The sequence below is a fragment of the Ipomoea triloba genome, chromosome 2 (assembly GCF_003576645.1).
Source record: "Ipomoea triloba cultivar NCNSP0323 chromosome 2, ASM357664v1".
Taxonomy (NCBI): domain Eukaryota; kingdom Viridiplantae; phylum Streptophyta; class Magnoliopsida; order Solanales; family Convolvulaceae; genus Ipomoea; species Ipomoea triloba.
The window spans coordinates 8,332,360-8,348,030 of NC_044917.1; the positions used below are offsets into that span (position 1 = coordinate 8,332,360).

General features: G+C 38.3%; 2 protein-coding genes and 1 pseudogene across 6 annotated transcripts; 1 reads left to right on the top strand and 2 right to left on the bottom strand.

Moving 5' to 3' along the window:
- The first annotated feature begins 36 nt into the window (after window positions 1–36).
- LOC116009950 lies at window positions 37–4,908 on the top strand (annotated as a pseudogene).
- On the bottom strand, window positions 4,900–11,624 carry LOC116009952 (phosphatidylinositol/phosphatidylcholine transfer protein SFH12-like). Of its 5 annotated transcripts, none has more exons than XM_031249168.1 (20): window positions 11,323–11,622; window positions 10,680–10,950; window positions 10,345–10,413; window positions 9,891–10,177; window positions 9,686–9,796; window positions 9,467–9,553; window positions 9,148–9,342; window positions 8,671–8,867; window positions 7,773–7,832; window positions 7,406–7,655; window positions 7,209–7,308; window positions 6,855–7,121; window positions 6,708–6,785; window positions 6,510–6,611; window positions 6,374–6,423; window positions 6,188–6,287; window positions 5,915–6,079; window positions 5,723–5,828; window positions 5,230–5,609; window positions 4,900–5,124 (listed from the first exon to the last, which is right to left on the bottom strand). In XM_031249168.1, exons 9-20 carry the CDS (start codon window positions 7,792–7,794, stop codon window positions 5,038–5,040), a joined length of 1,707 nt encoding a protein of 568 aa, XP_031105028.1. In that variant the 5' UTR covers window positions 7,795–7,832; window positions 8,671–8,867; window positions 9,148–9,342; window positions 9,467–9,553; window positions 9,686–9,796; window positions 9,891–10,177; window positions 10,345–10,413; window positions 10,680–10,950; window positions 11,323–11,622; the 3' UTR covers window positions 4,900–5,037. The 5 variants fall into 5 exon arrangements, with proteins under 5 accessions (XP_031105028.1, XP_031105029.1, XP_031105030.1 ...); XM_031249169.1 differs by having other exon boundaries at window positions 11,232–11,622; XM_031249170.1 differs by having other exon boundaries at window positions 9,891–10,164; window positions 10,680–11,624.
- LOC116010706 (30S ribosomal protein S1, chloroplastic-like) lies at window positions 9,190–10,078 on the bottom strand. The gene is made up of 4 exons (XM_031250222.1): window positions 9,905–10,078; window positions 9,686–9,796; window positions 9,455–9,553; window positions 9,190–9,342 (listed from the first exon to the last, which is right to left on the bottom strand). Exons 1-4 carry the CDS (start codon window positions 10,076–10,078, stop codon window positions 9,190–9,192), a joined length of 537 nt encoding a protein of 178 aa, XP_031106082.1.
- Window positions 11,625–15,671: the final 4,047 nt, after the last annotated feature.

Sequence of the window (15,671 nt, forward strand, 5' to 3'; positions counted from 1 at the left end):
GTAATACTAGGCCATTATCATTTTCCTCCATTAATTTTAATCCTCTCCCCCTTTCTTGCTAATTGTCTCCTTCCATTTATATTTCTAGCATAACTGCGTAATCCTTCATTCTCTCCCTAAGACTGTGAGATTTCGGTAAAGGATTGATGCAATCCGGCAGAGATTCCGGTAAAGGATTGATGCAATCCGTTAAAAGAATTGAAGCAATCAAAGGGATTCCATGGAACCACCTCATTCTCAGTCCCTAATTCCCACTTCACTGCCTCAGTGTCTGCCAATCTCCCTGGACCCTCATTCTCCATTTTTCTCCGTCTCCCGCCGACCCACCTCATTCTCCCTCAGGCCACACTGCCCACAAGGAGTCACGACCCTCACTGGCTCACAGCTCACTGGACACCGCATCACGCCGTCTCTGCTGACAGTCTCGTTGTCTGCTCAGTCTAGCAGTCATCCACCGGCGGTCGACCACCACAACGCCCACCCTCCACGAGGACCTGCTCCAGGCCACCGTCCGGCGTCCTCCATCTTCTCCGTCTAGGCTACCACGACTCCAGTACAGTACTCCACGATGTCTATTTTTTATTTTAATTTTTATTTTTAATTTCCAAGAGTATTAGCCACGAGGTCTAAATATCTTTTTTCTTGTGTGAAATATCTTTTTTGTTTATATTTAATTTCCAAGAGTATTAATAGTGCCTTGTGTATATTTATTACTGTATTGCTGATTTTGTTTTGTTCCTCCTTTAGTGTTGCTGTAATATAGGGGGGAAATGTTTCCCAAAATCATTTCATCATTAGTTTCAATTTTGGCATACAACAATTATTTTGATGAAGCAAATACCCTGTGCTGTAACGCCAACTACATGTAAATCATTATCAGAACTTCTATAAGGATTCACTTCTTGTCCAGGAAAATGGTTTGCTTTATTGGTGGGTTTTAGAATTACTCCATATCATTGAGTTCCCTTTGGTCCTCTCCTCTCCACGCCTACTACGTATTTGATTCTTATTTCTACAGGTATATATATACACTGTATTTGATTACTATTATTATTATTTTCTTTTTTTTGTGGGCAAGAAATTCTTTTTATTTAATTATTGTGATTGTGATTATTGTGATAGTTCTCCGCATTAATTCACTCCCCTTTTCCGTTACCGTTCGAGCTATTTATTACCGTCCGATCATCATCGGCATTCCCCAAGACAGCTTCTTTCGTGTTGTTCTTCAACCTCCTCGGCCCTGCTGAGAATTGTATGTATATGGCGTTATATTCTGAATTTTGGGCTTCTTTTACAGTGTGCTCGTTTTTCTTGTGATCGACGGCAAAAATGTCGGGACCTCTTGATCGCTTCGCTAGAGAATGTAAGTTGACTTTCTTTTGTTTTGATCGGATTCCATTTTGTTGCGCGAAGCTCAAGTTAAATAATCTTCAATTGTTCAGATGAATAGCTAGGCTTTAGTCTTGGCAAGTGGAAAATGCAGGTTTAATTTTTACAAATATTGTGATCATCGTTTATAACTTTATGAGAGTAAACATATGTGTTTTTATAACTTATTCAGGCTTTGAAGGTTCATCTGCCAATGATGAGAGGCGGGAAAGGAAATCTGATTTTGAGATCTCGGAGGACGAGAGGAAGACGAAAATTGGTGCTCTAAAGAAGAAAGCGCTCAGTGCATCAACAAGATTCAAGCACTCACTGAAGAAGAAAAGCAATAGAAGAAAGAATGGGGGGCGATGCAGCTCCGTCTCCATTGAGGATATTCGGGATTTTGAGGAGCTACAGGCAGTCGATGAATTTAGGCAAGCATTGATTGTGGATGAACTGTTAGTGGAGCGCCATGATGATTATTACTTGATGTTGAGGTAATGTTGATCTTTTTGAAGTGTTGTGTGTTGTCTGGTGCTTTTCATTGTGATGGCATTATTATGTTTTGTGTAATTACATGTTGAGAAGAAGATATATTGTTCATTTCATTATCAAAACAATCTGTTTTAAGTTTCTGCAACTCCCAATAGTGATAGTGATTTGCTGCTTCAGGTTTTTGAAAGCGAGGAAGTTTGACATTGAGAAAGCAAAGAACATGTGGGCTGATATGATCCAGTGGAGAAAGGAATTTGGTGCTGATAACATTATGCAGGTATTTGTATAAATGTATCCCTTCTCGTTGATGATACATCTACTCTTAGTTTAGTATGAATTATTTTCTTGCTTGATATTTCATCAGGAGTTTGAGTTTGAAGACTTAAATGAAGTTTTGAACTATTACCCACATGGTTACCATGGCATTGACAAGGAGGGAAGACCTATATATATTGAAAGGCTAGGGAAAGTTGATCCTAGCAAACTCATGCAAGTAACAACACTGGAACGTTATGTAAAGTACCATGTTAAAGAGTTTGAGAAAACCTTTGCCATTAAGTTTTCCGGTTTGCACAATTGCAGCAAAGAGGCACATTGACTCTAGCACCACAATTCTCGATGTTCAAGGCGTGGTATGTTCCTCTCATCTGACGTCTCTCTATCCCTCTCTCTTGATATTATACCTGTCATTGGCTATTGAAGAATGTGGAATGCCTTGGTAATTTTTTTTATCCCCTTAATTTTTCTTAGGGTTTTAAAAACTTCACTAAGAATGCCCGGGAGCTTATCACGCGGCTGCAGAAGATTGATGGTGATAATTATCCTGAAGTATGTTTAGTTCCTAACTTGACTAACCAGTACCATGCTCTCGTAATTATGTGAATCATAGTACTTTTGTTTCTTTCATTGTTGCAGACACTCCATCAGATGTTTATCATCAATGCTGGTCAAGGATTCAAGTTGTTGTGGAATACTGTAAAGAGCTTTCTAGACCCCAAAACATCTTCCAAGATTCACGTATGCCCATTTTATTTCCAACAAAGGTTATGTGGCTATCGGCTTTCTTAACCTCAGAAGCTCATTTTACTGTATGTTTCTCTTTTGCAGGTTCTTGGTAACAAGTATCAGAACAAGCTGCTTGAAGTAATAGATGCTAGGTGAATCTGATCAAATGATGCTTCAATTGTGTTTTCGTTTTTTTGTTAATCTGTCCTTTGAACTGTATCACTGAACTCTAAGTTTTGTGCAGTGAGTTGCCAGATTTTCTGGGTGGAACGTGTACATGTGCAGGTGAAGGAGGGTGCCTTCGTTCTGATAAAGGTCCATGGAAAAACCCAACCTTATTGAAGGTATTACAGTTGTCAGTGGCCTAACCTTTCTCTTCCTCTCATTATACTTATAGCAATAACGAAACACCACGCTCTATGTGCCACAGATGGTTGGTGAAGCACGTCGTTGCAAGCAGGTTCTTAAGGTTCTGAACAGCGAAGGGAAGGTAGTTTATGCTAAACCCCGTTTCCCAATGGTATGGCTTCTGCTTTTTTTTTTTTTTTTTTTTTTTTTTTTTTTTTTTTTTTTTTTTTTTAATATCATCTGTAATTCACTAATTCTATATGTATCTCACTTCTCACCAGGTAAAGGGCAGTGACACATCAGCTGAGTCTGGATCAGAAACTGAGGATATTGCTTCACCGAAAGCTGTGAGGAGTTTTTCACAGCTTCGGCTTACTCCTGTTCGTGAAGAGGTATTCTTATGTTACTCATTTAGAGCAGTCAGGATTATGTTGTTTGGCTACCTAGTTTGATGATTTTATGTTCTTGCCAAATAATAAACAGGCAAGAGTTAATGGGGACAACTTCTCAGGATTTGATGAATATGTTCCCATGGTTGACAAGGCTGTTGATTCTGGTTTGAAGAAAATATCATCTCTTTGAAAGCCATATGTTCCTAAAGGTTTGAATATCAAACATATGTATATTCACACTGCACATTTATGTTTCTTAGTTTATACTATGCTTAACAGTTCGTACTTGATTTATCTCTGTACTTAAATAATCTCTCTGGTTATACCTGAATTCAGTGACGCTTTCACCACCTGTCACTCAAAACACTCCGGTTGGGCTTCATGCTCGCATTTTAGGAGCTCTTATGGCTTTCTTCATGGCTGTTTTTATGCTTTTCCGCTCTGTGGTCTCCTGCGTAACCAAGAAACTTCCAGATGCATCCTCCCCTCGTGGTGAATTCTCCTCTGCAGAAACCCTCAAGGAAGAGTTTCGGCCCCCTTCACCAACTCCAGCTTATATAGAAGCTGAACTTCTCACTGCTGTGCTCAAGAGACTAGGTGAACTAGAGGAGAAAGTAAATTCAATTCAAGAAAAGCCATCTGAGATGCCAAATGAAAAAGAGGAATTATTAATGGGTGCTGTTTGCAGAGTGGAGGCCTTAGAAGCCGAGCTAATTTCCACCAAGAAGGTAAATGCTCTTCTTTAAAACATCCATTATACAATAGGCGACTGCTTTTCTGAAAACACTCCAATCAAAGAGAACCGTCTTTCCAAACCTTTTTGGTTGAGCAGGCTTTATATGAAGCTTTGATGAGGCAAGAGGAGCTTCTTGCATTCATTGACAGACAAGAAGCAGCCAAACAACGGGTATGCTAACCAGTTCTCATCTATGAACATACAATACAATATACACCAGCTAAATATCATTCTCACAGAATTAACAACACAGCTTTCCCTTTTTGAAAGTGCACACTTTCTGTTTTTGTTCTTTGTCCCCCGCAGGCAGTAGGTTGCCGCATATTTTAGCTATGCAGTTGCAGATGAACAGAAAAAGAAGTCCTGCCTCTAAAGTCCTCTGTCGTTGGACATACTTTTGCTTTTGATTCATTTCATATTTGTTTGTTCTTTTTATGTTGCATGCATGTGTTCAGCAATCCTGGCTGATCATGCTGATTTTTTCTTTAAACAAAAAACAATCTATATTGTTTTGACATTTTATTTGGAATAATATCATACCATTGTGAAACAGAATGAACTAAATATGATTTACCATTATGATTTGACTGTTAATAAAAGTATCATCTCCCCTAATATATAAAAGTGCTCACCTTTTTTGGGCTTCCTATACATATATAGCTACAGATGTTTAGTGTGTCACAAACTGGATGATTAGAAACCGAAGAACTTCTTTTTCTTCTTCATCTTCTCGATATAGGCTTCTATCTCAGTTTGATGGCTACGAGTCTCCTCAAGAGCCTGGAAATATAAAAGGAATGGATTAGTCATTAGTTATTGATGAACATAACTATCAGTTTAGTTGAGACGGAACTCGTTTTTCAATTATAGCAACGTGATTAATACCTTCTTGGTGGCTTCGAGTTCTTGCTCCAAGGCATCAACGCTACTCAAAGCATTGTTGAGTTGTTCCTCCTTCTCGGGTGGCATGGTGGGTGGTTCTTTGCTGAGAGTGATCAACTTCTCCTCCAGGCTTCCCACGCGTTTCATCATGTTCATGAACTCTGTGACAGACACAGTAGTTTCAGGGAGCTGATATCCCGGGCCATTCATCATTCCGTTGCCAGAGCAAAACCCGGCATCTGTGTAATTCCTAGTACCAGTAGCAGGCATGTTGCGCGACATCCTGACCATGGTGAAGACGCCCATGAAAAACGTCATCATGCTCGAGAAGAGCTGGTTGCCTCCGTCTGGGGGCGTGTAACCCACGGGGTAAAAATTTGGCACTGAAATGACAGAACAATGCAGTCACAGTATGGAAAAGGAAAACTAAATTTGGTTGATATATATATATATATATATATATATATATATATATGATATTGGTTTCAGTTAGTACCTTTTGCAACAGCAAAGTTGTCAACCTTTACGGCACTTACTGCTCTATTCCAATTCGGTGGAACATTCTTGTTCACCGGGGGGACATACTGATCGGGTTGGGGCATCTGCATAATTTCCAGCCAGTTTTATACAATTATGGAGTCTGAATCTTTTACTACTAGCTTCAGCAACTAAAGCAAAAGCAACTTACTTCCTGTTGAACAGCAGAGACCTTCTTGGGAGACTCCATCTTGAAAGAAACAGATTTCTTCACATTGGAACCCCCCTCGTACTCCACAATCGCTTTGTCTTCAACAGCTGGAGTGGCCGTGTTGGCCGAGTTGTTTGAGCATTTGTGGTCGCCATTGCGAACCATCTGAAAGTCAGACCAACACTCGTCATTTGGAATGGACTGAATTGCAAAAAAATCGAAGGATGTGTGTGTCATGTCTCAACTAAAAGCCTTATCGGACAAAAAGGTAACCTTCATGATTTCCGGGTCATTCCATGGGCCTTTGTCAGAGACCATACATCCTCCCTTGTCAGCACAAGTACAGGTGCCACCAAAGAAATCTGGAAGTTCACTGGTTGATTGAAGATGATAAATTGTTTAAGAATAAAGTTGCTCATTTGTTAATTCTCATGATATAAAAAGCAACACAAGATTTACCTTGCATCAATGATTTCAAGCAACTTGCTCTGATACTTGTTGCCAAGAACCTTACAGAAAATTCAAAAAAGAGTCATCGTTTTTAACTTAACCAAAAGCTTGGGATTTTGCAAAATGCAGATGAGGTAAAGCTTACGTTAATCTTAGCAGTGGTCTTGGGGTCAAGGAAAGACTTGACTGTGTTCCACAAGAGCCTAAATCCAGATCCAGCATTGATGATGAACATACGACACAAGGTCTATACAGCGAAAGAAAACATTGAACCGACGACTATTGGGAGACCGAGAAACCATAACCAAAGAGTAAAATGGACGAAAGGAAAGCAAACACCTACCTCAGGGTAATTGTCACCATCAACTTTTTGAAGGGCCTGAATGAGTTCCCTAGCTGACTTGGTGAAGTTTTTCAGTCCCTGAACCATTATTGCAGTAAATTATATTCTAAAGGAAATAAACACGAAGGATATATTGCAATTACATACCACTCCTTGCACATCCAGAATAGTTGTGCTCTGATCAATGTGTTTTTTGGCAGAGATTGTACACGCTGGCATTTTATCATTGTTGGTCCTCTCAAACTCCTGGACATGGTACTTCAGATAACGATCCATGGTGGTAACTTGCATGAGCTTGGTGGCATCAACCAGACCAAGTCTTTCAATATATACCGGCCTTCCATCCTTGTCGATGCCATGATGCCCTTGGGGATAGTACTTAAGGACCTCTTCTTTCTCCTTGAAATCGAAGTCCTAACAAATGGGTCATGACAAAAACATCAGTTATTCTTACAGCTGTAAAAACGAGCGGGAAATATAAATGGATGAAAGCTACACTACCTCTGTGATCGTGTCAGCGCCAAACTCCTTCCTCCACTGGAGCATATCAGACCACATTTGCTTTGTTTTCTCAATGTCAAACTTCCTGGCCCTCAAAAACCTACATCCATGATTGCAATGAAGAAAATCCCATTTAACATCCTCATATATAAACATCTTTTACTGTTCATTACAGGACTATGAAATTCAGTCGGGACCTCAGCATCATATGATAGTCGTCATGCTTAGCTGGAAGCAATTCCTCGAGGATAAGAGCTTGGCGGAAGGCATCAACAGATTTAACTTCCTCAGCATCGTGCTCGTCATCCATGACAAGCGAAAACACTTTGCTGTTCCTCCTGCTCTTTTTGCTTAGAGTACTTTTGAACTTGTTGGAGGCATTAATGGCCTTCTTCTTGAATGACTCAAGCCTCGTGTTTCTGTCGACGTCAATTTTTTCCATACTGCCTGTAAACAGATATAGGCATCATGATAAACTAATCTCCTCCATAACATTCCTCAATCAAAATGTCAAACCATATATATATGCACCCCATGAATGAAAGAATGAAAACTAAAGCTTACCTGGCTTGACCTCCACAGACATATTGACACTCAGGATTGCAGACTTGATTAGAGCTTACACTGTTTGGGATAACATTATTAGTATAGATTAGTGAATTACGGATCTTTTTTTTTTTTTTTTTTTTTTTCTTTTTTAGTGCTAACGTTTTTTCCTGATTATTATTGGTAGTAATAAGTGAATTCCATTTCCTTTTCTATTTTTCATTTTCTTGAACACAAGTGTTTGGGCGGGCTTGTACGAAAGGAGGATTTTTAAAAAAATAGTATATATTTCATATCCTTATTTTTGAATACTACTAACTCTATTACAATGCAGTATCTGTCCATAACTACTTTTCATATCCTTATTGTTATTAATTAGTAATTTTTGATAGAATAGTGTGCTTGAATGGCTCTTCATATCAGAAGCTACTTTAGGAACAATAAATACAAGCCTATTCTTACTCCTACCAAGCCAATTACAAAAAGAATCCCTGTGCTGATCCCCATTTGAATCGGATCCACAAAAAGCACACCGATACGAATTGATTACTCTTGTAAGTGTGACAACCCTGTGCCTATGGCGGTACCTACCACCGACCATTCTATGTACATCCTTTATCTTTTGCTGTGATTTTGACAAATTATCCATAACCTGGCGATTGCATCTCCCGAATGGGTACCAAAAAATTGAATGACTATAGCTACCTAATATCCTAGAACTCCTGGAAACCATTTCTTAATATACTGATAGGGATTAACTGCTAATCAAAGATCAAATCTTAATGGTAAACTATTATATAAGTATTGTATATAATTAAAGGGATATCTGTTAATTTTGAAAAATAAATGAACAGATATTTAAAATGAAAATTTATACACAGACAGAGAAAAGCAAATATTTAAAAGGTAAGCTTACTGTTGAAATGAGAGAGAAGAGCGTCCGTAAGCGGAAGCTCGGGGCGGCGGTTGGGCGAGGATATATATATAGAGAGAGAGAGAAGAAGAAACAATCTTTGGATCAAAATATCAAATGAAGCTTCCCAGAAAGAAGGACAAAACAACAGATCTGTGTTGGATGGAGCTGTATTCCCAATAATGTCCCTGCACGTGCCACTAAATAGAAAAAGAAGCAGGTTGGTGACAACTTAGAAGGGGCGTTGAAGTAAATTAGGATTGAAAGTTAAATAGATCATAATGGTCAGTGTTATAAAATGTGCGGATAATTTGTGAATCCATTTGGATAAGCTGACAAAAATATACATCCTAATGGAAAAACTCTATTGGGTTATCTGTCAAAAAGACATGCATGAATGAAAGCTCCAGATTAAGATACAAATTTGAACAATATTTTCACTATAGCACGCAGGGTTATCCAAAGTTTTACATAGATTACCTGCCACAAGATTTCTGCAAAAACCAATGCCACAAAAACAATTTATAAATCGTCGATTGGATCTTCGGCCGGAGGAATTTCGCTTATATCAAATGAATCTTCCGCCTGGGGAATTTCGCTCAAATCCAATCCCTCTGCCGGCAAATCAGAGCTCAGTGGGCCTAAAATCCCATCAGAGCTGAGAGTCAATCCACTCTGCAAGGTTACAATAGAATCATTCCGTTAGACCGACCACAAGCATTAATTAACTACATACCACCCAAGTCTTGTTTTCACTAACTCTACTGTCCAGAAGAATCAAGATTACTCTCAACACTACCTCGGGTTGGAATCTCAGCATATCTGCACGAGCCATTGCTTCAGCTTGAGCAATTCTTTGCCTGAATGTTTGTGCCATCTCCTCGGCCTGCACGAACAAACCACAAGCTTTTAGTTACTATTTCTCCACAAATCTCTCAAGGCAAAAATTCAAGCACACAAGGAAAGGGCCTTGAAAATACAACTCAATTCGAGAACAGGAACATTTTGAACAACTTACTTTCTCAAACACAAGTGTAGGATTGCGAATCATGTCACCAGGTGTAGGTTCCAGCTTCTTTGTAGAAAGACTCACACGGCCCCTCTCACGGTCATGGCTCAAGATCATGACCTGAAACAAAATTTACCAAACTATTGTAATATCTCTTCGGAGTTACATATGATTGATTAGCCGAAAACTAGGCAGCAAGCAAAGCTATGCAAACCTTTAAGGTGTCACCCGGCTGAAGGACTGTTTCAATATCTGAGACCCGATCATGACTGATCTGGCTAACATGGAGGAGACCAGACCATTAATCCCTCCTATATCAATGAAGGCACCATATGGCTTCAAACTCTGAACAGTTCCCAGTACAACTGATCCAATTCCTAACTGTGCCTGACTATCAGCCATGGCCTTGCGGTTACTGAGGACAAGTCTAGACTACTCTTCATCAACCTCCACAAACTTGAGAGGAAGCTCCTTATCCAAAAGCTCCTCTGCAGTTGATTTCTGATGCATTATATAAAGTTACTAGTGACTTCCAAAATTAAAGTTCAAGTTGCATAGCACATGAAGGAAAGGTAAAGCATAATAGAAACTTGTTAGATTAGGAAGTCCGAACAAAGCTACCACAGTTATGAAAAATATAAAAGTTTATGACAGAATATGTAACTAACAGTTGAGATCTGTGAGAATGGAACAAATCCACGAAGGCCCTCAACTCCACCTTTATTAGCACCAATTACCTACAAACTCAACAAATGAAACATGACTTGCACCAGTTGCCAGAAAGTAAAAGTGCAACAAAAATAGTGCGCTAATTAGAGATCAACAGAACAACAGTCAGCATAATGCTGTCAGAAAGGCATTGAATAAAAATCAGAATGCATGGTGTGGTGGATACTTTTATTGACTTGTCATGGATGTGGAGAGGGATATATATTTCCTCATCGTATTGAAACAAGGTAATGGAAACTGAATTCAGATATACCCTCTGTTAGGTAAATCATACCTTCCCTTTGACAACAACATCTTCAGCTTGAAGCTGCCTGCCCTGCATCGTTCCCAGGCAAGGTCATATTGGATGGAACGCAAACTCAATATCAAACTATCATCAGCTTCATTTTCACCAATAACTACAAATTCCTCTCGTAAACCAGGAACTATGCCAGCCAGCCTCTTCTACATTCTTGATATTGTGAATAGATGCCTCTCTAAGTGGCAAGAATGCAGATGATTTGGCAGTCTCCCTATGCATCTATACTAAACACTGTACCTTTTACCTACCAAGACAAATAGAAACAAATCAACTGGCTCAATCTTGGTTATGTTGAGAAAATCTGAACTCTGGTGTTTTATGAGTGTAAAAATATTGTTCTCCATTTCAACTTCACGACCCATTCATTATAAGTATTAGGTTCCATATCTGGCAAAACTCAATTCAAAACAATCATCAAATATAAGAAATTAGACGTTAAAAGTCGGTATCCATTTCACAGCGAGATTAACACCCACTGCTAATTCAATTTTTTTAATACTGGCACCCAAAAATCACAGAAATTACCAAATTTCAGCTTCAGTTGTCGAAGAAAAGTTACAACAGGGCAGAGTGGTATATTAAGGATTAAGAGCTGATTTCGGAATCGAAGTCGTACTTATCGAGAGCAGCGTGGAAGTAAAGAGACACCTTCCATAGGTGCAGTGCGGCACCGCTCGTATGCTTCTTCAAACATCTCTTTAAGCTTCTGTCTCTCTCTCTCTTGTCTGCGCATTGCCTAGACTACTCTCAGCTGCTTTTTGTAAGAATAGCTTTGAATAATCTTCTTAGAGGAGCCACCGATTCTTGTTAATCACACCCAGTTGCTGAGTGAATGACGCCATTTGAGTTCACTTTCTTCTTCCTCTGTAGCTTCGGGTGGGTGAGGAGGAAGAAATTTCTTTCGTTAGTGGAGCAAGAGTTATGAATTGGAGATAACAGTTGGGCTGCTGTTTGTGTTTGTGATACAATTATAAGTCTGAACAAGAAAATGAGCTTTGAAAAATGTTTTTAAGAAAATATTTATTTTTCAGAAAATATTTTTTTAAGTGTTTGGTTATGTTATAGAAAGTTGTCTTTGTGTTTGGTTATTTTTTAGAAAATAAGTAGAATTGTATAATAATAAATAAATGAATTTGTTTTAAAAAATAAAATAAAAATGACACATGTCAACATCATAAAGATTTAACATTCTAAGTCAAATTGGACTCAATTAAACAAATTTATCGGTTTAATGGACTCAGAATTGAGTTTTCTTTTTGTTACTTGGGAGTTAATTGCATTATCCATATGACTGGGTGTAAATTTTGCTCTTTTTTCAAGAAATATATTAAGAAGTAAATCAACATCTTTTCATGCAATACCAAACACTTGCCTTGGGATGAATGTGCGTGTGGTAACTAGTTCTAATACACATAGTAATTGATTCACTTTTTGGTCATATTTGGTAAATGACTGTTAGCTTATTGGGTTAGAGGGCATAACTAATAAATAACATTAGCTGATGGTAGAAAAGTGTTTGGTAAATTAGTAGCAATACTGTAGTATTAATAATAATAATAATAATAAAGAAAAAAAAACAAAGAGTATTAACAAAGGGGCAAATTTATCTTTACAGTAACAAATTTGTTCATCTTCTCCACCGAATTGCAATTCATGGGATACCCCATTTAGAGAAAATTGCAATTCCTTCCCATCAAACGGTATAATTATGACGCAATTGAACAATTCATTGAATTGCAATTTTTTGAAAACCAACAATAAGCTTCATTAAAATCAGAGAGTAATCAAGTCCGAAATACAACTTGGCGGGATAGACTCCCACATGGAAAGGACATGGAAAGAACCAGCCGCCCGTGCAAGCATATGAGCCACGTGATTCGCTGACCTCTTGACATGACAGACAACAATGTCACCAATATCTCTAGCAATTGATCGACATTGCTTTATAATTAAACCAACATAAGAAAAGTCTGCAAATAACGAATTAAAATTACGACAACAATTCAAACAGTCTGACTTAATAATGATATGTGAATAGGTACGATCCTTGAGTCAAGTAAGTGCCTCCTTTACCGCCATGGACTTAGCTAGATATGGATCATGAGCACAAGTCAGCTGTCCAGCACATGCAGCCACAAAACTTCCTAAATGATCCCGTATTACAACCCCAAACGACACTCTGCCATCCACAAGTGCAGCATCCACATTACATTTTAAACGGCCTCTGCCATCCACAAGTGCAGCATCCACATTACATTTTAAACGGCCTAACGGGGGAGGGAGCCAATTTGATATTACTGGAGAGGTGCTTTGATTAATAATTGGAGCAACACTATATGCATCTTTCTACAATATAAGGAGGGATTCCACCTGTGCTATAACCATGTTCACTGACCAAAGTTTAGCATTTCAAACTTGATCATTTCTTGCCCTCCATAATGACCAAAATATTGCAGCCATTGGTGTTGCTCGATCACACGATTAAGATGGTTCAGTTCAAAAGAAACAAACTCCACAAATGATAAGTCATTCAGTACATTTGTGCTCCCCCAAACCTGACATGCAACAGGACAAACCCAAAACACATGCTCAATTGTTTCCTATACATCATTGCAAAAAGAGCAACCACCCCCTACTATGACATGTTTAGTACGTAAAGTCTCCCGGACATGCAACACATATCTGACACACCGCCACAAGAAGTTCTTAACATTGTCCGACACCTTCAAGTTCCACAACCTCTTCCCATTAGTAAAATCCAGTGTTTGTTCTTGTTGCATGTAGTCACGGGTGAGGAATTGGTACCCAGTGCGGACCGAATAGGACCCATGTAAATCAAACTTCGAACTCCATGAATCTGAAAAAGCAAGCGAGATAGGGGTGCGAAGAATACGAGGGATATCGTCAGTAACAAAAAGATCCCTTAAAAGTTTCTCATCCCAAGTACCATTTGATGTTTGTAGATTACTTACACCTCTCTCAACTCCTCCACACAGGATGTAAATAAATGAGGATTATTATTGTCAGCAAGCCATGGTTTATCCCAAACCAAAGTGTCCACGCCATTGCCAATCCGACAAACAATTCCATGACGTAACAAAGTGTCCTACCATTGCCAATCCGATGAACAATTCCATGACGTAACAAATCTTGGGCAGCAAGGATGCTATGCCACATATAGCCGGGACATTGACAAAGGCTGGAAGAACTTAATCTTATCGGTTAAATACAAATGGTGTTTCCCAGTCCTAACCATCTGGAGCTCTCAATTCCGGAAGCACGTCTTCCCAGCCAAGACGCGTACCCTGACGGCCTGACCACTCATGCCGCGCCCATATCCTTGAAGTTTTACAATTATTGAATTTTTCGATCTCCCGAGAACTATGTCGCGTCCAACCTTCCAGAGCCACGATACGACCTAGACACAAAATATACTAGTAATCTGGATTCAGAGCTAGGCACCAGAAGTGCCCTAATTATTCAATACATAAAGGAGCAATTAAGACATAGCTCAACTCGCTAAAATAAATGTACTATCTTTATAACACATACACCATTGAGTGTTAACCCTGTAAGTTACAAATGGGTGTTTGTACGAAAGAGAAGATAATAATGAGGTGGTGTGATCTAAAACGAGTTTTGTAGCCAACGGGTTCACGTAGAGACCATTAATTGATTTAGTCAAATACACACTCCCACGATAGATGAAATTAAGTTCCGCTACATAATATCATTGACAGAATAATAAATTTAGATATATAGCTAATGAACGTCATGACCGCATAATTATGGGTCATTAGATGCTAATGTTCATTTGGGAAAATTCTTGATGGCTTTATAATTCTCGGAATGGGAAAAGAAATGAAAAGCACAATATGTATTTTGTTGAATTACAAAGACTTTACTTACTTGAAATAGTAAGCAATTGGCTGAGTAATTTCCTTCTTAAAGTAGGAATATGTAAATATGAATATGTGTCATTATGTGCTCATTAAAGAGTTGCTAATTGAGTTATTTATTTATTATCTCATTCCTTGTTGATGGCATAAATATCATTGAAATACATAAAGAGTTTGATGATATTAGCTCATGTCTAAAGATGGAGTTTGAAATGAAAGACTTGGAACCCCAAGTGTTGTCTCGACCTAAAGATTGAGTTTCTCCTTGAAGTAGTTTTACACACCAATTAGTCTACATTGAGAAACATCTTGAAGATGTTTTAAATGGATAAGTATCATTTACTTATCACACTAATGGTTTCCAATCTCTAGAAGCAAATAATGAACCATTTAGACTCGAAGATGATAATGATGATAATTTTGGGACCAAAAGTCCATTACTTTATTGTTGTTGGAGCACCAATTTAAGACCAGAAGTTCCATAATTGCATCAAGCCTGATACTATATTTGCGATGAAATTGCTAGCAACGTTTAATGCTTCTTTTGCAATGAAATGATGTTTAACATATGCTCAGTATTTTCAAGGTACAAAGATTTTGATGTTTATGTGAGAAATCAATATGTGGTTTTGATGGGCTACTTGGGTACTGGCTATTTTGTTTGGTCATCACGATGTCAAGTTCCAAATTGGTTATGCTACGTCTTAACCCCAATGCCCTATATGATGACGATAAAGCTTGTGTTGCACAAATGAGGAATGTATATGTTAATGAATTTTTTACAAAACATATATAGCGTCAGAATTCAACCCACGTGAGTTGTAAAAGAGTCACGAGATTATTATACGGAATGTTTACATTAGTGACAATCTTGAAGATTGTATCATATCCCTTTTCTACACTCTTTTTGAAACAATGTTTTCTTAAAAACGTGTAGACTTTGAAGATTGTTATATTCAGGCCACTCAGTGTTATTTACTTGAATCAATCCTAAAGATTGAGTCATAAAGACCAACAACTGTACTTTTTTTTTTCCTTTGATTGAGTTTAATTGATATATTTTTAT

Coding starts and splice junctions, on each gene's coding strand:
- LOC116010706 (XM_031250222.1), bottom strand. CDS start 10,078: ATGGCTGATAGTCAGGCACAGTTAGGAATTGGATCAGTTGTACTGGGA. Junction 9,797..9,904: donor TGAAACAGTCCTTCAGCCGG/GTGACACCTTAA, acceptor ATTTTGTTTCAG/GTCATGATCTTGAGCCATGA. Junction 9,554..9,685: donor CTACACTTGTGTTTGAGAAA/GTAAGTTGTTCA, acceptor TTGTTCGTGCAG/GCCGAGGAGATGGCACAAAC.
- LOC116009952 (XM_031249170.1), bottom strand. CDS start 7,794: ATGTCTGTGGAGGTCAAGCCAG. Junction 6,080..6,187: donor ATGACCCGGAAATCATGAAG/GTTACCTTTTTG, acceptor TCTGACTTTCAG/ATGGTTCGCAATGGCGACCA. Junction 5,829..5,914: donor TCTCTGCTGTTCAACAGGAA/GTAAGTTGCTTT, acceptor GAAATTATGCAG/ATGCCCCAACCCGATCAGTA.